The 21240-nt window shown below is 55.8% G+C and overlaps 1 protein-coding gene across 2 annotated transcripts in view; it reads left to right on the forward strand.

Annotated features, from left to right (window-relative positions):
• The first annotated feature begins 939 nt into the window (after positions 1-939).
• The window catches only part of ARHGDIA (Rho GDP dissociation inhibitor alpha), a 47226-nt gene continuing 26925 nt past the window's right edge, over positions 940-21240 (forward strand). Inside the window, exon 1 of one of the 2 annotated variants that reach the window (XM_078594895.1) lies at positions 940-1075. Coding sequence is in view for 1 of the 2 variants with exons in the window: in XM_078594894.1 (XP_078451020.1) it covers positions 1711-1747 (37 nt within the window). In the remaining variant the exon portion in view is untranslated. Of the gene's footprint in view, positions 1076-1695; positions 1748-21240 lie in introns of those variants that run through there. The other variant, XM_078594894.1, reaches the window with a different exon arrangement.

The following is a 21240-nucleotide window of genomic DNA, read 5'->3' on the forward strand; positions in this document are numbered from 1 at the left end:
TCTGTGCAGTAGTAGCACCTCACTCATTGTTATCTGGCCATTCTGCGACGCACAACTTAAGGGGCCGTCCATAAATGACGTCACGCGATTTTGAACGATTTTTGACCCCCCCCCCCCTTTGTCACACGGCGTCACAAAAAGTCAGCCCCCCCCCTCAAATATGACGTCACAAAGCTCTGCCCCCCCCCCTAAAGAAATGCTTCAAATCGCTTTAAACTATTGTCATTGTAGTGCGTATTTAATGTGGCGCTGCACTCTGATGTTGTAGGAGAAAACATTTATTATAAAGTCTATTTAATTAAGTAGAACGTTTTGTCTATATTTATTTAAAGTTGCGCATTTTGATGTGACGTCACATTTCTCAACCCCCCCCCTAGGTGCGTGACGTCATTTATGGACGGCCCCTAACCAAACAAAGAAAGACGCAACGCGTTCGTCAACAACACTGCATGGCCCTTAGTCTGAATAAACACACACACACACTGCATAAAATATATGCTGTGTGTGGACGATAGAAAGCTGTCAACCCATGATCAGTGCCCTAATCTTATTAGGGACCAATTAAGACGTTAATGATCACCCCGTGCCCCAAATACATCTTCAACGTTCATCCTACAAAGTCCCATCACAAGGGAGAAACACGAACAAACAGACAATCACCACCACTACACCCACCACTGCACACCCGTCAACCCCTCATCAGTGCCCTAATCTCATTAGATGACCAATTAAGACATTCATGACCACCCAATGGCTCCTAATAAACCTCCAACGTTCACTCAACACGTGGAATAAAACACAGACACACACACAATTTGTTTATCGAAACGGCTGTACGCCGTATGGACCTGAAAACTCGATCTGCCCGCACGACAATACGGGGTATAACCGTGTGTGCGTTGACGCGGTGTTAGGACAATAGGCGACGTTTCGGGCAGTGGGACCTCCCGCGGTGCACGTGGCCCATATAAGGCTCGAGCCGCGTTTCCGGCGGAGACGGGAAGTGACGTCACGGTGTGAGGCCGCGCCCATCGACCCACGCCCAGAGCTTGCAGCGGAGCCGAGCGGAGCACAGGTGGGGAACAGCGACTCGGTGTCTCTGTGTGTGTGTCGATCTACACACAGACACACACAGACACAACTACACACAGACACACAGCGACTCTGTGTGTCTGTGTGTGTGTCGATCTACACAGACACATATACACACAGAGACAGCGACTCTGTATGTGTGTCTGTGTGTGTCGATCTACACATAGAGACACACACACAGACACAACTACACACAGAGACACATAGAGACAGCGACTCTGTCTCTGTGTGTGTCGATCTACACAGAGACACACAGACACAACTACACACAGACACATAGAGACAGCGACTCTGTGTCTCTGTGTGTCGATCTACACAAAGAGACACACACAGATACATATACACACACAGACACAACTACACACAGAGACACATAGAGACAGCGACTCTCTCTGTGTCTGTGTGTGTCAATCTACACACAGACACACACAGAGACACAACTACACAGACACACATACACACAGACAACAACTACACACAGAGACACAGACACAGCGACTGTGTCTATCTACACACAGAGACACAGACACGGAGACACACACAGACACAGCGACTATGTGTCTATCTACACACAGAGATGGCGACACGTGATGCACGGACGCTTAAGATGGTGGCGAGATGTTAACTCCCTCGCCCGGTCTGCAGGAGGTCGTAGGTTCGGTCGATGTACCCTGACGACGCCTGCTACGTATTTGGAGTTTGCGTGTCTTTCTCTCTCGCTTCTGTCCCCGTGGTCGTGTGGATTTCTCTCCAGGTCCTGCGAGTGTTTCCACCTCTCCACATTTAGAATCAACGTCACGCGTTTAGAGTATTTTGCTGCTCTGCTATGAATGTCCACGTGATAAGCCACTTGGTTGAGCTATCGTCGTGTGTGTGTGGGATAGGTTGTGTGTGTGGGGCTCATGTGCAGGGTGAGAGAGAGTGTGTGTGGGGCATGTGCAGGGTGTGTGTGTGTGGGATAGGTTGTGTGTGTGTGGGGCAGGGTGTGTGTGTGGCATGTGCAGGGTGTATGTGTGTGGGATAGGTTGTGAGTGTGTGTGGCATGTGCAGGGTGTGTGTGTGTGGGATAGGTTGTGAGTGTGTGTGTGGGGCATGTGCAGGGTGTGTGTGTGGCATGTGCAGGGTGTGTGTGTGTGGGATAGGTTGTGAGTGTGTGTGTGACATGTGCAGGTTGTGAGTGTGTGTGTGTGGGATAGGTTATGAGTGTGTGTGGGGCATGTGCAGGGGGTGTGTGTGTGTGTGGGGCATGTGCAGGGGGTGTGTGTGTGTGTGGGGCATGTGCAGGGGGTGTGTGTGTGTGTGGGGCATGTGCAGGGTGTGTGTGTGTATGTGTGGGGCATGTGCAGGGTGTGTGTATGTGTGGGGCACGTGCAGGGTGTGTGTATGTGTGGGGCACGTGCAGGGTGTGTGTGTGTGTGTGTGGGGCACGTGCAGGGTGTGTGTGTGTGTGTGGGGCACGTGCAGGGTGTGTGTGTGTGTGTGGGGCACGTGCAGGGTGTGTGTGTGTGTGTGGGGCACGTGCAGGGTGTGTGTGTGTGTGTGGGGCACGTGCAGGGTGTGTGTGTGTGTGTGGGGCACGTGCAGGGTGTGTGTGTGTGTGTGGGGCACGTGCAGGGTGTGTGTGTGTGTGTGGGGCACGTGCAGGGTGTGTGTGTGTGTGTGTGGGGCACGTGCAGGGTGTGTGTGTGTGTGTGTGGGGCACGTGCAGGGTGTGTGTGTGTGTGTGGGGCACGTGCAGGGTGTGTGTGTGTGTGTGGGGCACGTGCAGGGTGTGTGTGTGTGTGTGGGGCACGTGCAGGGTGTGTGTGTGTGTGGGGCACGTGCAGGGTGTGTGTGTGTGTGGGGCACGTGCAGGGTGTGTGTGTGTGTGGGGCACGTGCAGGGTGTGTGTGTGTGTGTGGGGCACGTGCAGGGTGTGTGTGTGTGTGTGTGGGGCACGTGCAGGGTGTGTGTGTGTGTGTGTGGGGCACGTGCAGGGTGTGTGTGTGTGTGTGTGGGGCACGTGCAGGGTGTGTGTGTGTGTGTGTGGGGCACGTGCAGGGTGTGTGTGTGTGTGTGGGGCACGTGCAGGGTGTGTGTGTGTGTGTGTGGGGCACGTGCAGGGTGTGTGTGTGTGTGTGTGGGGCACGTGCAGGGGGTGTGTGTGTGTGTGGGGCACGTGCAGGGGGTGTGTGTGTGTGTGGGGCACGTGCAGTGTGTGTGTGTGTGTGGGGCACGTGCAGTGTGTGTGTGTGTGTGGGGCACGTGCAGTGTGTGTGTGTGTGTGGGGCACGTGCAGTGTGTGTGTGTGTGTGGGGCACGTGCAGGGTGTGTGTGTGTGTGTGTGGGGCACGTGCAGGGGTGTGGTGTGTGTGTGTGTGTGGGGCACGTGCAGGGTGTGTGTGTGTGTGGGGCACGTGCAGGGTGTGTGTGTGTGTGTGGGGCACGTGCAGGGTGTGTGTGTGTGTGGGGCACGTGCAGGGTGTGTGTGTGTGTGTGGGGCACGTGCAGGGTGTGTGTGTGTGTGTGTGTGGGGCACGTGCAGGGTGTGTGTGTGTGTGTGTGGGGCACGTGCAGGGTGTGTGTGTGTGTGTGGGGCACGTGCAGGGTGTGTGTGTGTGTGGGGCACGTGCAGGGTGTGTGTGTGTGGGGCACGTGCAGGGTGTGTGTGTGTGTGTGTGGGGCACGTGCAGGGTGTGTGTGTGTGTGTGTGGGGCACGTGCAGGGTGTGTGTGTGTGTGTGGGGCACGTGCAGGGTGTGTGTGTGTGTGTGGGGCACGTGCAGGGTGTGTGTGTGTGTGTGGGGCACGTGCAGGGTGTGTGTGTGTGTGTGTGGGGCACGTGCAGGGTGTGTGTGTGTGTGTGTGGGGCACGTGCAGGGTGTGTGTGTGTGTGTGTGGGGCACGTGCAGGGTGTGTGTGGGGCACGTGCAGGGTGTGTGTGTGTGTGTGTGGGGCACGTGCAGGGTGTGTGTGTGTGTGTGGGGCACGTGCAGGGTGTGTGTGTGTGTGTGTGGGGCACGTGCAGGGTGTGTGTGTGTGTGTGTGGGGCACGTGCAGGGTGTGTGTGTGTGTGTGTGGGGCACGTGCAGGGTGTGTGTGTGTGTGTGGGGCACGTGCAGGGTGTGTGTGTGTGTGTGTGGGGCACGTGCAGGGTGTGTGTGTGGTGTGTGGGGCACGTGCAGGGTGTGTGTGTGTGTGTGTGGGGCACGTGCAGGGTGTGTGTGTGTGTGTGTGGGGCACGTGCAGGGTGTGTGTGTGTGTGTGTGGGGCACGTGCAGGGGTGTGTGGTGTGTGGGGCGTGGGGTGTGTGTGTGTGGTGTGTGGGGCACGTGCAGGGTGTGTGTGTGTGTGTGGGGCACGTGCAGGGGGTGTGTGTGTGTGTGTGGGGCACGTGCAGGGGGTGTGTGTGTGTGTGTGGGGCACGTGCAGGGGGTGTGTGTGTGTGTGTGTGGGGCACGTGCAGGGGGTGTGGTGTGTGTGTGTGTGGGGCACGTGCAGGGGGTGTGTGTGTGTGTGTGTGGGGGCACGTGCAGGGGGTGTGTGTGTGTGTGTGTGGGGCACGTGCAGGGGGTGTGTGTGTGTGTGTGTGGGGCACGTGCAGGGTGTGTGTGTGTGTGTGGGGCACGTGCAGGGGGTGTGTGTGTGTGTGGGGCACGTGCAGGGGGGTGTGTGTGTGTGTGGGGCACGTGCAGGGGGTGTGTGTGTGTGTGGGGCACGTGCAGGGGGTGTGTGTGTGTGTGTGGGGCACGTGCAGGGGTGTGTGTGTGTGTGTGGGGCACGTGCAGGGGGTGTGTGTGTGTGTGTGGGGCACGTGCAGGGGGTGTGTGTGTGGTGTGTGGGGCACGTGCAGGGGGTGTGTGTGTGTGTGTGTGTGGGGCACGTGCAGGGGGGTGTGTGTGTGTGTGTGGGGCACGTGCAGGGGGTGTGTGTGTGTGTGGGGCACGTGCAGGGGGTGGTGTGTGTGTGTGGGGCACGTGCAGGGGTGTGTGTGTGTGTGTGGGGCACGTGCAGGGGGTGTGTGTGTGTGTGTGGGGCACGTGCAGGGGGTGTGTGTGTGTGGGGCACGTGCAGGGTGTGTGTGTGTGTGGGGCACGTGCAGGGTGTGTGTGTGTGGGGCACGTGCAGGGGTGTGTGTGTGTGTGGGGCACGTGCAGGGTGTGTGTGTGTGTGTGGGGCACGTGCAGGGTGTGTGTGTGTGTGTGTGGGGCACGTGCAGGGTGTGTGTGTGTGTGTGGGGCACGTGCAGGGTGTGTGTTTGTGTGTGGGGCACGTGCAGGGTGTGTGTGTGTGTGTGTGGGGCACGTGCAGGGGTGTGTGTTTGTGTGTGGGGCACGTGCAGGGTGTGTGTGTGTTTGGGGGCACGTGCAGGGGTGTGTGTGTGTGTGGGGGCACGTGCAGGGGTGTGTGTGTGTGTGGGGCACGTGCAGGGTGTGTGTGTGTGTGTGTGGGGCACGTGCAGGGTGTGTGTGTGTGTGTTTGGGGCACGTGCAGGGTGTGTGTGTGTGTGTGTGGGGCACGTGCAGGGTGTGTGTGTGTGTGTGTGGGGGCACGTGCAGGGTGTGTGTGTGTGTGTGTGTGGGGCACGTGCAGGGTGTGTGTGTGTGGGGCACGTGCAGGGTGTGTGTGTGGGGCACGTGCAGGGTGTGTGTGTGGGGGCACGTGCAGGGTGTGTGTGTGTGTGTGGGGCACGTGCAGGTGTGTGTGTGTGTGGGGGCACGTGCAGGGTGTGTGTGTGTGGGGCACGTGCAGGGTGTGTGTGTGTGTGTGGGGCACGTGCAGGGTGTGTGTGTGTGGGGCACGTGCAGCGTGTGTGTGTGTGTGGGGCACGTGCAGTGTGTGTGTGTGGGGCACGTGCAGTGTGTGTGTGTGGGGCACGTTGCAGGGTGTGTGTGTGTGTGGGGCACGTGCAGGGTGTGTGTGTGTGGGGCACGTGCAGGGTGTGTGTGTGTGTGGGGGGCACGTGCAGGGTGTGTGTGTGTGTGGGGGGCACGTGCAGGGTGTGTGTGTGTGTGTGGGGGGCACGTGCAGGGTGTGTGTGTGTGTGGGGGGCACGTGCAGGGTGTGTGTGTGTGTGGGGCACGTGCAGGGTGTGTGTGTGGGGCACGTGCAGGGTGTGTGTGTGTGTGGGGCACGTGCAGGGTGTGTGTGTGTGTGTGGGGCACGTGCAGGGTGTGTGTGTGTGTGTGGGGCACGTGCAGGGTGTGTGTGTGTGTGTGGGGCACGTGCAGGGTGTGTGTGTGTGTGTGTGGGGCACGTGCAGGGTGTGTGTGTGTGTGTGGGGCACGTGCAGGGTGTGTGTGTGTGTGGGGCACGTGCAGGGTGTGTGTGTGTGTGTGTGGGGCACGTGCAGGGTGTGTGTGTGTGTGTGTGGGGCACGTGCAGGGGTGTGTGTGTGTGTGTGGGGCACGTGCAGGGTGTGTGTGTGTGTGTGGGGCACGTGCAGGGTGTGTGTGTGTGTGTGGGGCACGTGCAGGGTGTGTGTGTGTGTGTGGGGCACGTGCAGGGTGTGTGTGTGTGTGTGTGGGGCACGTGCAGGGTGTGTGTGTGTGTGGGGCACGTGCAGGGTGTGTGTGTGTGTGTGTGGGGCACGTGCAGGGTGTGTGTGTGTGTGTGTGGGGCACGTGCAGGGTGTGTGTGTGTGTGTGGGGCACGTGCAGGGTGTGTGTGTGTGTGTGTGGGGCACGTGCAGGGTGTGTGTGTGTGTGTGGGGCACGTGCAGGGTGTGTGTGTGTGTGGGGCACGTGCAGGGTGTGTGTGTGTGTGTGTGGGGCACGTGCAGGGGTGTGTGTGTGTGTGGGGCACGTGCAGGGTGTGTGTGTGTGTGGGGCACGTGCAGGGGTGTGTGTGTGTGTGGGGCACGTGCAGGGTGTGTGTGTGTGTGGGGCACGTGCAGGGTGTGTGTGTGTGTGTGGGGCACGTGCAGGGTGTGTGTGTGTGTGGGGCACGTGCAGGGGTGTGTGTGTGTGGGGCACGTGCAGTGTGGGTGTGTGTGTGTGGGGCACGTGCAGTGTGTGTGTGTGTGGGGGGGCACGTGCAGTGTGTGTGTGTGTGGGGGGGCCGTGCAGGGTGTGTGTGTGTGTGTGGGGGGCACGTGCAGGGTGTGTGTGTGTGTGTGGGGCACGTGCAGGGTGTGTGTGTGTGTGTGGGGCACGTGCAGGGTGTGTGTGTGTGTGTGGGGCACGTGCAGGGTGTGTGTGTGTGTGTGTGTGGGGCACGTGCAGGGTGTGGGTGTGTGTGTGTGTGGGGCACGTGCAGGGTGTGTGTGTGTGTGTGTGGGGCACGTGCAGGGTGTGTGTGTGTGTGTGTGGGGCACGTGCAGGGTGTGTGTGTGTGTGTGTGTGGGGCACGTGCAGGGTGTGTGTGTGTGTGTGTGGGGCACGTGCAGGGTGTGTGGTGTGTGTGTGGGGCACGTGCAGGGTGTGTGTGTGTGTGGGGCACGTGCAGGGTGTGTGCTGTGTGTGTGTGGGGCACGTGCAGGGTGTGTGTGTGTGTGTGGGGCACGTGCAGGGGTGTGTGTGTGTGTGTGTGGGGCACCTGCAGGGTGTGTGTGTGTGTGGGGCACGTGCAGGGTGTGTGTGTGTGTGTGGGGCACGTGCAGGGTGTGTGTGTGTGTGGGGCACGTGCAGGGTGTGTGTGTGTGTGTGGGGCACGTGCAGGGTGTGTGTGTGTGTGTGTGGGGCACGTGCAGGGTGTGTGTGTGTGTGTGGGGCACGTGCAGGGTGTGTGTGTGTGTGTGGGGCACGTGCAGGGTGTGTGTGTGTGGGTGGGGGCACGTGCAGGGTGTGTGTGTGTGTGTGTGGGGCACGTGCAGGGTGTGTGTGTGTGTGTGGGGCACGTGCAGGGTGTGTGTGTGTGTGGGGCACGTGCAGGGTGTGTGTGTGTGTGTGTGGGGCACGTGCAGGGTGTGTGTGTGTGTGTGTGGGGCACGTGCAGGGTGTGTGTGTGTGTGTGTGGGGCACGTGCAGGGTGTGTGTGTGTTTGTGTGGGGCACGTGCAGGGTGTGTGTGTGTGTGGGGCACGTGCAGGGTGTGTGTGTGTGTGGGGCACGTGCAGGGTGTGTGTGTGTGTGTGTGGGGCACGTGCAGGGTGTGTGTGTGTGTGGGGGCACGTGCAGGGTGTGTGTGTGTGTGTGTGGGGCACGTGCAGGGTGTGTGTGTGTGTGTGTGGGGCACGTGCAGGGTGTGTGTGTGTGTGTGGGGCACGTGCAGGGTGTGTGTGTGTGTGTGTGGGGCACGTGCAGGGTGTGTGTGTGTGTGTGTGGGGCACGTGCAGGGTGTGTGTGTGTGTGTGTGGGGCACGTGCAGGGTGTGTGTGTGTGTGTGTGGGGCACGTGCAGGGTGTGTGTGTGTGTGTGGGGCACGTGCAGGGTGTGTGTGTGTGTGGGGCACGTGCAGGGTGTGTGTGTGTGTGTGTGTGGGGCACGTGCAGGGTGTGTGTGTGTGTGTGTGGGGCACGTGCAGGGTGTGTGTGTGTGTGTGTGGGGCACGTGCAGGGTGTGTGTGTGTGTGTGTGGGGCACGTGCAGGGTGTGTGTGTGTGTGTGTGGGGCACGTGCAGGGGTGTGTGTGTGTGTGTGTGGGGCACGTGCAGGGTGTGTGGTGTGTGTGTGTGGGGCACGTGCAGGGTGTGTGTGTGTGTGTGTGGGGCACGTGCAGGGTGTGTGTGTGTGGTGTGGGGCACGTGCAGGGTGTGTGTGTGTGTGTGTGGGGCACGTGCAGGGTGTGTGTGTGTGTGTGTGGGGCACGTGCAGGGTGTGTGTGTGTGTGTGTGGGGCACGTGCAGGGTGTGTGTGTGTGTGTGGGGCACGTGCAGGGTGTGTGTGTGTGTGTGGGGCACGTGCAGGGTGTGTGTGTGTGTGTGTGGGGCACGTGCAGGGTGTGTGTGTGTGTGTGGGGCACGTGCAGGGTGTGTGTGTGTGTGTGGGGCACGTGCAGGGTGTGTGTGTGTGTGGGGCACGTGCAGGGTGGTGTGTGTGTGTGTGTGGGGCACGTGCAGGGTGTGTGTGTGTGTGTGGGGCACGTGCAGGGTGTGTGTGTGTGTGTGTGGGGCACGTGCAGGGTGTGTGTGTGTGTGTGGGGCACGTGCAGGGTGTGTGTGTGTGTGTGTGGGGCACGTGCAGGGTGTGTGTGTGTGTGTGTGGGGCACGTGCAGGGTGTGTGTGTGTGTGTGTGGGGCACGTGCAGGGTGTGTGTGTGTGTGTGGGGCACGTGCAGGGTGTGTGTGTGTGTGTGGGGCACGTGCAGGGTGTGTGTGTGTGTGTGTGGGGCACGTGCAGGGTGTGTGTGTGTGTGTGTGGGGCACGTGCAGGGTGTGTGTGTGTGTGGGGCACGTGCAGGGTGTGTGTGTGTGTGGGGCACGTGCAGGGTGTGTGTGTGTGTGTGGGGCACGTGCAGGGTGTGTGTGTGTGTGTGTGGGGCACGTGCAGGGTGTGTGTGTGTGGGGCACGTGCAGGGTGTGTGTGTGTGGGGCACGTGCAGGGTGTGTGTGTGTGTGTGGGGGCACGTGCAGGGTGTGTGTGTGTGTGTGGGGCACGTGCAGGGTGTGTGTGTGTGTGTGGGGCACGTGCAGGGTGTGTGTGTGAGGTTTCTCTGCTTTGTTCTTGCCCCGTGCTGTGAACTTAGGCGCGGCTCAAGCGCCATCGTCGCTTTGTGGAAAGAGCACGGTTTGTTACTTTCACTGGGTTTGTTTGTCTTTGTTCGTCTCCGTTCCTTGGGGCGTAGTCCACGAGGGCCTGGTTGGGTGTCGTTAATTGTGGGTGAGGTTGGTTTGGGGTCTGGTTGGGTGAAGTTTGGGTCTGGTTTGGTTACGGTTTTGGGTCTGGTTGGGTGTAGTTTGGGTCTGGTTTGGTGCAGGTTGACTCCGGATGACACGAGAGCTGAGATTTGGTGTTGGTCTGGTTCGTTGTGGTCGAGTGCGGTTGGGACTGGCTCGGGTTTGGTTCACTCTGGATGATGGGCGAGTTGAGATCCGGCCCGGCCCGGCTGGGTCCGTTTCGTGCTCGGGTCTCCATACGGAGGAGCGTTTTTGGCGCTGCTGGGTGGGATGGCGCCGTCCATCGCGGTGACGCGAGCCCAGCGCTGGCTCTCGTCACCCAACGTGGGTGACAGCTGCGGGGCCTTCACGTGCCCTCCCCGAATCTCCACACGCTGCACGGGCCTCCCCCGGGCCTCCCCCGGGCCTCCCCCGGGCTTCCACTTATTCTCCACACGCTGCCAGGGCCTCCCCGAGCCTCTTCCATGCGGTGTCGTCCTTCCACATTCCTTCCCTGCTCCCAACCCCCTCTGTGCCTCCCAATGCCTCCCCGTGCCTCCCAATGCCTCCCCGTGCCTCCTCCTCCTCAAGGCTCCTTGTCCTCCGTGGCTCTGCGGGCCAATGCCATTCCGCCCCACGTGGGCTCCCTGTCCCCACCTTCCCTCATCCCCATGGCTCTCTCTTCCTCTTCCTGCCTCGCCGTTAACTCCCTGTACTTGCTCTCCGCGACTCCACTGGTTAAAGGGTCGTTATGAAAATGTGTTCCTTCACACGGTGCGCGTAATAATGTTGGGTGGCTCAGCAGTTGAGCGAGTGGCAGGTTGAGGAGTTCAAATCCTGGTTTTGGGGGTTGACTCTGCCCATTTCTCCGCCAGGGTCGATAAAATACGTACCGCTTTAGTGGGGATGTTAACGGCGGTGTGTCTGTCCGATGGAGAGACTCGCGGCCCTCCCTGCGCCCCTCCATTGGAATGTGGAATTTCCACCACTGGCTCAGGGTTGTAAAAGGGGAGACGTGCACTGCATCAATGCTCGTTTTGTGCAAAAAAAACGAATGCTGACCCCAACACACACACGCACAGATCCCACGTCTAACCTTAATGCGATGTCTGGATGCGTTGCACAGAAACGCGCGCTATGAATAATGAATGATGGTGATGATGATGAGGACGGCCGTCGGGGGCGAACGCCGTTAGCGGAGCGCCCATTGAGGGCACCGCGATGCGGCAGCTGTGGAGTTGAGGCGGACGTTGGACCTCGGCCCTGATGTTCAAGTCAACACAACAACAACAGCGACAACAACCCACGTGCACCGCCGGCGCGGCCACCACGCATTCCCCGCATCGCTCCGAGTTGCCGTTTGAGCTCGGGTGTTGATTTTGCTTTTTGTTTTGAACGCTCCCAAGATTTTTTTTTTTTTGGGGCTGGGGGGGGGTTGGAAACGTGAAACGTTTTCAGAAATGGAGCACGGCGGCCACGGCGTCCGCGCGAAGCTTCGCGAGCTTCTTGAAGCGGATTAACGAAGGAGGAGAAAAAAAAATCGCTCCTGAAATAATAATAGCTTCTCGATATAATTGGCCCTTTGTGTAAACGAGCGGGAGGAGGAGGATGTTATTCGCTGCTGTGCGGCAGGACACGGTGATTTATTTGAGCCAAGTGGGGGGCCGGGGGGGGGGCGGTGAGTGGGTGAGTCACGCAGTTTAAATAAAAGCTGTCATTCATATCATCACCGCTTTCACCCGATTTTCATAAGACGCTCCGGAAAATAAGACGCACGCCGAAAAACGTCTGTGGGCCCCGTGCCGGGTCAAGCTGCACGAGTCTGGTGCAGCGCGTGCGCCTTACTCGGGTAGCGTTACACACATTAACAACATTGTTAATTCAGTTTCAGGGAGGGGAGGGGTGGGGGAAAGTGCGTCTTATAATGGTAGGTTTTTACCCTTTTAACTGGTACAAAACTGACACCTTTATTCAAGGCATCATGTTTGCAATGACCACAACACAAGTAGCCTTGAATAAAGGTGTCAGTTTTGTACCAGTTAAAAGGGTAAAAACCTACCATTATATTTTGCCACTGGTAAAAGAGATCTCATAGTGTAAAGTGCGTCTTATAATCGGGAGAACACGGTGCTTGTTACCATATCCGGCAGGTGGATGGCACGTAGCATCATGTCATGAACCCGGCAGGCTGATTCTAGATGTGAAGCTTTCGTAACTGCAAGGATTCGTATTCTTAGGTTTTTTTCACGTAGGTAAAAATTAAAATTAATAGAAGTAAAATAAAAATCACGACGTTTCGGAGGCAACACAAGCGTCCGTCTTCAGGTGGAACCGTCACAGCACGATTGCTGTATCAAGTAAGAGCACAATTGCTGTATCAAGTAAGAGATACTTACTTGATACAGCAATCGTGCTGTGACGGTTCCACCTGAAGACGGACGCTTGTGTTGCCTCCGAAACGTCGTGATTTTTATTTTACTTTTATTAATTTTATTTTTTACCGGCAGGCTGCAGTTCGATTCCCGCCCCGTGACCCCAAGATAAGTTGGGGAGTGATCTTAATTTGGAGCTTTCGTGACTGCAGGAATTACTCTTTGGTTCTTTCGGTAAAGTCGCGTATAAAGATAAAATAATAAATTAAATAATAGCATACTACGACGTTTCGATTGCAACACAAGCAATCATCATCAGGTATAAAAGAAATAGCAACAAAAATCTAACCAGAAAACTATAGACAGACGGATATCACAAAGATACACAGTTGGGGAGTGATATCCGTACAGGCGTCTTCACCAACCCACGGTTGACCGGCGTGGTGAAGTACGGTCGAGCAACCTGCTGAGACTGATACGTGTTTGGGAGGGGGGGGGGGAGAGGCATTTCATCCAGCAGTGGATTGATGGAGGGGTGTTTATTATCGTCGTGTATGATCTCACAACGTGGTGAACTTTGTGGAAAGAATGTGTTTCCTCTCCCGCCTTGCGTTTTCGGGTTGCGGCACCGCGTGTCGTTGGGGCACGATGTCTGACGTTCCGCGCCACGCACTGCGAGCTTCTGCGGGGAAGAATCGGTGCGGAAGCGTTGTTGTGCGTCAAAATCGCTGTTGGCCTGAAGCCAACGGTGGAAATTCCACATTGTTGAATTACTAAACGGTGGGGAGGGTGAAGAAAAAAGCAAATGATTTCCATTGCACGTGGTAACGATTGCGACTGACTTTCGTCGTCATCATCAGCCGTGGTCAATTTACTGCTGGATGAAGGCCTCGCTATCCCCGCTGATAGGATGTAAACAATCCATCCGGCAGTCCGCGCACGAAATGATTCCATCAAAACTGAAACTCTTAAACTAGTTTTATTTCACCAGGTAAGGCCCGCTGAGCTATACAGCTCTTTTTTTATTAAGCGACTTGGCTATCATAAATGATAGCTCAACGAAGTGGGCTTAACGAGTAGAAATGTATTGCAGCCAAATACTGTAAATGCTTGATGATTCTAGATGTGGAGGGAAAAACCGGAGGACCCGGAGAAAAATCCATGCGACCAAGGGGGAGAACATGCAAACTCAAAGAATATAGCAGGCGTCAGGGTCGGGATCGAACCCATGAAACCCCTTTGTATACCAGGCGAGGGAGTTAACGTCTCACCACCGCCGGTGGATGTCCTCTCGAACGCGTTCCGTTACCTCTGCTGCACATTTCTTGAGCAAAAAAATTAATAATAATTTCCTGCTGCTGTTGCTGCTCATTGTCAATCCGCTGCTGGATGAACGCCAGCCCCCATCCGTGGCGCCTGTGCGGGGTGGGGGGGGGAGGTGGCTGTGCCGTGTTCGAATGACCGATAAGTGCACGCCCGGCGACTACAATGGGGGCATCTGTTGGTCAGCTGAGCGGTTATTCGCTCGCGAACTGACGGCGATTGTGCCCGGCTTTTATGGCGACGTTGGGTTTGGGTTGTTTTTTTCCCCGCTTGCCGCGCACGAGCCGCTGTTCGGTGCTGCTAACCCAAGCCCGTCTCGCCGACGTGCGTGGTCTTGGTTCAGCCCGTGCCAAACCGCAGCCCGGCATCGGTATGCGCGGAGACAGAGGCCCTGCCGGGTTACTTTGCGTGCCAAGAATTCCCTCCCCGTTCGCCGCCAAAGAATCCTGCCGGGGCGGTTGAAGTGGTGGCGACGGCTAAAGTGGTGGTGACACTGGGGTGGTTAAATTACACATGGGTGGTCATTATGCCCCGGTGGTTAAAGTATTTGGTGGTGGTGGTTAAAGTGGTGGCTGAAACAGTGGTTGTGGTAATGCTGGGGTGATTAAAATAGTGGTGGTGCTTTTGGTTGGGTCGTTATAGGTGGTGGGTGGTGGTGGGATGATTCTGGGCCAGTGAAAGTGGTTGTGGTGGTGCAGCTGGATTCTCCACTGCTGGGCTTGTGGATTGCGTTGTGTGTGTGTGTGCACGCAAGATGTGGTGACTGTCGGGGTTAGTAGAGCAAGTAGGTTGCTGTAGGTTGTGCGAGTTGAGGGGTAGCGGTGGTGTAGCGCTGCGCTACGAACCCGGCTACCCGACTTCGATTGTCTGAACCGATTTCTGGGCCTCCCCTAGGTCGACTTGGCCTCATGAATTCCTGGTGTGGTGTGTAAATGTCACCACCTCGGGAGATAAAGGCGTTCAGGCGTCATGCTGGCCACCTACCCCCTCGTGTGTTGTGTCGGCCTTCAAAGATGCTGGCTAACAGCACTTGCCCTAACAGTCTGTTAAGACTATATGGCATATCTTTGTCTTTTGTGTGATTTGTCCCTGGTAATGCCTCATTTATTGACACTTTTTAAAAGAATGATACTTATCCTAGGGTTTAGGCCACACCTGCAAATAAAGGACCCTCCTGAAAATGAGGCATGAGATTCAACGGGGCTTTTGACGCAGTCTATGAATAAAAGCTTAAAACTATATAAGTGTTTATATACGCACGGCCATTTGCCCCGTCCACTGCTGAACGAAGGCCTCTAGCCTAGTGACTGCCAATATTCGATTGCGACCGGCTGCCTAAGAAGGGGAAGATCGCGAGAGTAAAAATCTCTCGGCAGGAGATCAACCCGGTCCATCGCTCCTCCAGCCAGCGTGGGATAAAAGCAGGACCTGCTTTGTGGGACGTTGACGTTTGCGTCCTTCTGAGCCATCCACGGGCATGTCACGTGAATGTGGAATTTCCCCCAAGAGAGCGGACACGGGTAGCTGCCCACCATCGCTCGCTCACTCGTTCATCGGACGCGCGTCCATTTTGAACGCTTTCAGTCCATAACACAGTATCACCGTCCGTGATAGTTTATGATTTTTCTGGCTAGGCCACGTCAACGATCCCTGACCAAAAACGTGTGTCGTCGTGAACCCTCGGCCACCTGATGCAGCCGAACATATTCCGATTCGAAATGGGTTGGCTACGTACGGTGCGAAAGAAGAAGTTCAACGTAGGTGCATACGTACACGACGTGCCAACTGTAATTGTTTGGGTTGGTTCAAGGATAATTCTAGATTTGAAGCTTTCGTGACTGCAAGGATTCATACTCTTAGAGTATCAGATACTCTGCTTTGCTGTGCCTTTTTACACCTGATGAAGGAAGCTTGTGTTGCCTCCGAAACGTCGTGATTTATTATTTTATTTCTATTATTATTTCTAATATTATTTCTAATTTATTTTTATTATTTACTTATTTTTACCTACGTGACTTTACCGAAAAAAACTAAGAGTATCAAGGATAATTCTTGCAGCCAACTTCAGCAGTTGGTACTCGTGATGGTCCAGTACGAGCGAACTTGTACTCGTTTGACTTCCTGAGGTTTGGTTTTGTTTGTTCTGACTTCCCTGAAGATGCTTTTTGCCGCGGCTCCCTTCACTCTTCTGTCCCCGAACGGATCGCTGGAGAAATCGCCGATTCTGCTTTTCAGGCTCTCAAATGCCAAGCGCCACATGGACATCTGCTAACTTCACCGCACTCCTTGTAGGGACTGAATCTTTGAGCTGCAGTGAAGCAATGATTATGCCCCTTAGATGTATTATTGGGCACGATTGTACCCGGTAAAAATAATAACTCTCCAAACGAAACGTGACGCGTATATTTAGTCGAGCGGTGAACTGAAACAATAACATGAATATGTATTAACAATTCTTAAAGGAACTCTGAAACCGGCGTTCGTAACAGGCGGCGCGTTAGACGCTTGTAGGGTGGTGGGCGGTTTGACAACACAAATTTGGCCGGATGATTGAAGTGGCCTAACCCCGACGACCGGTGGTGAATTTGTCACGTGGCTATTTTGGGGTCTCTGCCCAAATGTAAAAAAAAAACAGTCGCGTTGATCGTAGGGTAATTTCCGAACGTTTGGGTGACTAGGAGCAGCAGCGCGAAAAGGATAAACATTAAAGACTCGTACAGGAACGATTTTTGCTCTGTGGGACTGTCATTGGAATTGGGAGGTGGTGGGAAACGAGTGGGTGGGGGGGGGGGCGTTGGGGGAGGTCATAGTAACTTTGAGATGTTAACTACCTCGCCTGGTATATATGGAGTTCGTGGGTTCAATCCCGACCCGGACTCCTGTATTTTTGAAGTTTGCGTGTCTCTCCCCCCCCCTCACAGGTCGCGTCTGAAAAAGAAATGCATATCTCAGTGGGCCTTTACTAGTAAAATAAAATGGTAGTTTACAGTTTGAATAAAAACACAGCAGCATAACGTACAAATCGCCCCATTTTAACCGTGCATCTTTCAAGCTAGCAGCGGCATTGAGGCCTGCGCTGTGAGCAGTGGCTATAAACGGAAGAAGCACAGAGTGTTGTGCAGACACGGGAAGCTAAGAAACAAGGAAGCTTCTTTCTTTTTTGGGGGTATGTGGGTGGTGGTATGGTGGGGGGGGGGTGGAAGTGGGGGTTGCAGCGTTTCGGGCGCTGCGCTACGAACCTGGCGTCCTGAGTCTTGATTCCCACTCGCGGCCACCACCAATGACGATTATCTGAATCGATTCTGGAGCCGCTCCCCCTAGGTTGACTCGGCCTCAAATGAGAACCCGGTGCCGTGCGTAAACATCATCTCCACTGGGAGAGACTAAGGCGGCCAGGCGTGGTGCTGGCCACCCACACCCCTCGTGTGCCAGGGGGTGCCGGCCTTTCGCAGGTTGCCGCTCGCCAACAGCACTTGCCCCCAACAATCTGTTACAGGCTACACGGGGGTGGGTGGGGCATCTTTGGTGAAATGGTGATCTCCGTGGACTTGCCGATACGAAACTTAGCCGGTTCCGATTCCGCCTGCCTTGGCGCGGCCGTCAAAACGTACACCGCCACCTCCTGCCCACTCGGTAGGACGGATGGGTGCAACCGCAGTCAACCTGCGATCGGCGGCAGGCCATGTGTGGTGGGTAAAGTGTGGGTATCCCCCCCCCGCCAAGGCGTCTGGCCGGCGTGAACGAGTAGGCCAACAAAGCTCCACGGTGCGGCCTTTCTCTGCTTCGATTTCCCCCCCCCCGGCAGAAGGAGGCCCCTTTCGCTGGTGGCGGCGGCGGCGGCGGCGTGAGCCAAGCAAATTGCAGGGAGCTGCTGCACCTTTTACCCGTTTTGAGTGAATTTCATTTATTGCTTGCGGTTGAGATAATGGCTGGCTGGGAGAGTGAGGAGATGGGGAGGTTTGCTGTCTGTACGCGTGGTGTAGCGGTTAGCACGCTGCGCTATGAACCCGACGACCCGAATTTGGTTCCCGCTCACGGCCAACACCGGTGACGATTATCTGAACCGGTCCTGGGCCTCCCCTAGGTCGACTCAGCCTCAAATGAGTACCTGGTGCAGTGTGTAAACATCGCCACTAGAGAGACAAAGGCGGTCGGGCATGGTGCTGGCCACCCACCCCCTCGTGTACCGTTCCGGGCCTTCGTATGTGCTCGCTAACAGCACTTGCCCCTACAGTCTGTTAAGGCTATATGGGGGGTCTTTGTCTTTTTGTGTAGACAGTGGGAGATGCTTGGCACATTGGAAAGCGTTGGGTAATCCGTGCACGTGTGCGAGGCGTGGGCTTATCGCTTGCGGCCCCTTGTTTTTTTACAATCGGAATATTTGTTTATACTGGAGTAGGAGGAATCTGATGAGCCGGAAAGCTCTTTTTCACCGATGTCCAGCAGGGGCACGCGGTCAGAACATCACGACAACAACAAACGATACAAAGGCGCGTTAAGGAGTGCAAAGTATAGGAAAGGTAAGAAAATCACTGAAAAAATATAACTAAAAATACATTTTTTTGCCTTACTAGGTAAAGCTATTACCTTCTTTCTTCAGAAGCGACCTGGTCATCACAAACGACGGCTCGACGGAGTGGCTCATCGCGTGGAAATTTACGGCGGCTGCTGAATATTCAAAATAAATTTAGAAACGCGCGTTTTCCAAATGTAATAAACACGGCGACGACTTGGCAGAGGCGACCTTTTTTAGCGAGAGCGGTCGAGCGCCAATCACTACGCAAGCAGTTCGGGGGGGGGGGGCTCGCGGCGAATTATTTATTACTTTAAGTTAGTATCCCACCCCCCCCCCCAGGTCCTTTAAACATTTAACGGGGAGGCCCGGTTACGCGAGTTCGTGCCCTGCATTTTTTTTTGCGTTTGCTTGTTGTTGCGTGGAACCACGGCGATCGGATTCCCGCTGCGATCGGTTTTTCCACCGCGGGAATTTCCTGTGGGAACTTTTCCGCCGATTTTAGTTTTTTTTTTACGGTTGTCGTCGTTTTTCGTCGTCCGTCAGCCAGGGTCCTTCCACCGCTGGACGCAAGGCCCCCTCCCTATGGCGTTGCCGCCATCGCTGCCTCTCGCGATCCTTGCGATTTTAAACGACAACACCGAGCACATGCCCGTCTCCCCGGAGGACGTCCTCTCCGACGCGTTCCATTCCTCGGCTGCCGCTCCTGGGCGCCACGGTGGCGAGATGTTAATTCCCTCGCCTGGTATTCAGGAGGTCGTGGGTTTGATCCCAGACCCCCCTTTATATTTGGAGTTTGCACGTCTCTCTCCCAGTGGTCGTGCGGATCTTTCTCCGGGTCCTCCGGTTGTTCCCTCCCAAAGTTATAATCAACGTTCATTCATATTTATTTGGCTGCTATAAATGTCCACACGATGATCGGCTACTTTGTTGAGCGATCGTTTGTGGTCAGGTCGCTTCTGGAAAAATAGCTATTCAGCTCGGTGGGCCTCACCCGGTAAATAAAAAAAATAGTAGTTTAAAAAGTTAATTTTATTATTTTTAACCAAGCCCACTCACTCTTCTCAAGAGTCAATATGAACGTCACCATCTCTTGTGTTGTTCTCTGATGCGTCTCTCCTGTTTCCGCCTCTCCACGTGATTCCAAGCGTGCAGTCCGTCTCTCTCTCTCCGTCTCTCCAGTTCTCTTTCTCTCCACGCTTCTGTGCGCACTTTTCAGCGCCACAACCCAGCGACCTGAAAATATCGGTTCCTGGCCACGGCAAGCACCCTCCTGCGAGGCTGTGGCACTTGTAATCATCTATATTGAAAAACTCATTGCTTTCAGAGCTGCCTTGTCTTGTGTTTAGTTGTTCTTCCCCCCGCACCTCCAATTAGCATGGTTGGCTACGTACGGTGCAAAAGAAATTCAACATGCATACGTGACGTCTGAACCCTGTCCCATGAGGCACTCTCCCCTAGGTCGACTCGGCCTTAAACGAGTACCTGGCGCCACGGTTTGTTGAAAACGTCGGCACTGGGGTCGACGGGTGGGGGTGGGGGGGGCAGCGGTTGGAGGGGTGGTGCTGGGGGTTAAAGTGCGCCGTACCGTGCCGTGCCAACCTCGTCCTCAATCGGCACTTGCCCGGACGTCCTGTGTAGGCGACATGATGGTGGGGGGGGGGGGAGCACCTTTGCCTTTGTAACCACCTGCACGCTCACTCCCATCTTTGGGCGGCTCGCCCCTCTCGCCACGCGGCGTCCGCGATGCTGCAACCACCGCGGCCCTTTCATGGCCGTCCCCACCGACCGACCGGCCGTCGGGCGAGAGACGCGGTCCGGGGGTGGGCGTCTAAATATTTACTCGACGCGCCGCGGAACGCTGGAAACGACGAGGAGAGAAGCACGCGGGTCGCGACCTCGTTAATCTGCACCGTCGTCGCCGTCGTCTCGTCGCCTCGACAGCCGTTGCGACGATGTAGCCGAGCACGCGTCCATCCGCCCTCACCCCCCCCCCCTCGTCTCGTAATCGGCCGTCTGCTTCGCCGCCTTCTCGCTTATTCTTGTCTGCCCAACCCCCAAGCCACCGCCCCGTCCCTACATGCATTGATGCATAGCCCTTAGTCGGACGGTTGAGGCACGGACCGTTTCGTCACACTGACACACTGTGCAACCACTGGTATTGTCTCAGGGCACAACGATAAGCCAGGTCGCTCTCTCCGCGCTCGCTCGCTCGCTCCCTCACTCACTCGCTCGCTCACCTACCGACCCACCCACTCAGTCACTCACCTGCTCACTCGCCCAATCACTCACCAATTCACCCACACGCTGTCACCCATTCAGTCACTCAACTCCTCACTCAACCACCCACCCACCAATTTACCCACACACTTGTCACTTATTCGGTCGCTCACCCACTCAGTCACTCACCACACTGCAGGTCACACCACTTCTCGCCACTCTTATGGAATTCCCCCCCCTCTCCCTTCCTGGTCTATTTTTCGCCAAAGCTCTCCGTGTAACCCCGCTCAAATCAAGACGTGTGTTTAAAGCTTTTCTATTTAAACTTTGACCGCGCCTATTGTTGCTGGCTGCTTGACGTATTCACCCCTTTGGCCCTGTGCTCTGCAACTGTGTGCTTTTTAAAAAGTAGAAACAAATTTTTTTCATAGAAAGATCAGACGAGAGAAAGGGACATTTCTGGACGGCCACAGCAGACTGGACGTACAACACAAGCACACACGAGGCCGTACGGTACAAACGAGGTCCGAGCGAGAAACCGCGGAAAAAAAAAATCCAACCCATGAAAAATCGCAATTGACACCTGATGACCGACTGACCGAATGACTTAATTACATTGAGTTTAAATTTCGATTTAAAGCTTTCGTGACTGCAGGGATTCATCTTCTTGGTTCTTTCGGTAAAGTCACGTAGAATGGAAATAATAAAAATAAAACATAATAAAATAATTCTCACGACGTTTCGGCCACAACGCAAGCAGCCGTCCACAGGTGGAGAACAGGTCTGTCGGGAAGACGGCGTATGAATGAATGAGACTGTCTTCTCGACATACCTGTTCTCCACCTGAGGATGGCTGCTTGCGTTGTGGCCGAAACGGCGTGAGAATTATTTTATTATGTTTTATTTTTATTATTTTACTATTTCAATTCCACGTGACTTTACCGAAAGAACCAAGAAGATACAATGAGTTTGTTTTAATGAATTACAAA

This window comes from Lampetra planeri, chromosome 5 (assembly GCF_965212315.1).
Source record: "Lampetra planeri chromosome 5, kcLamPlan1.2.h2, whole genome shotgun sequence".
Lineage (NCBI taxonomy): Eukaryota > Metazoa > Chordata > Hyperoartia > Petromyzontiformes > Petromyzontidae > Lampetra > Lampetra planeri.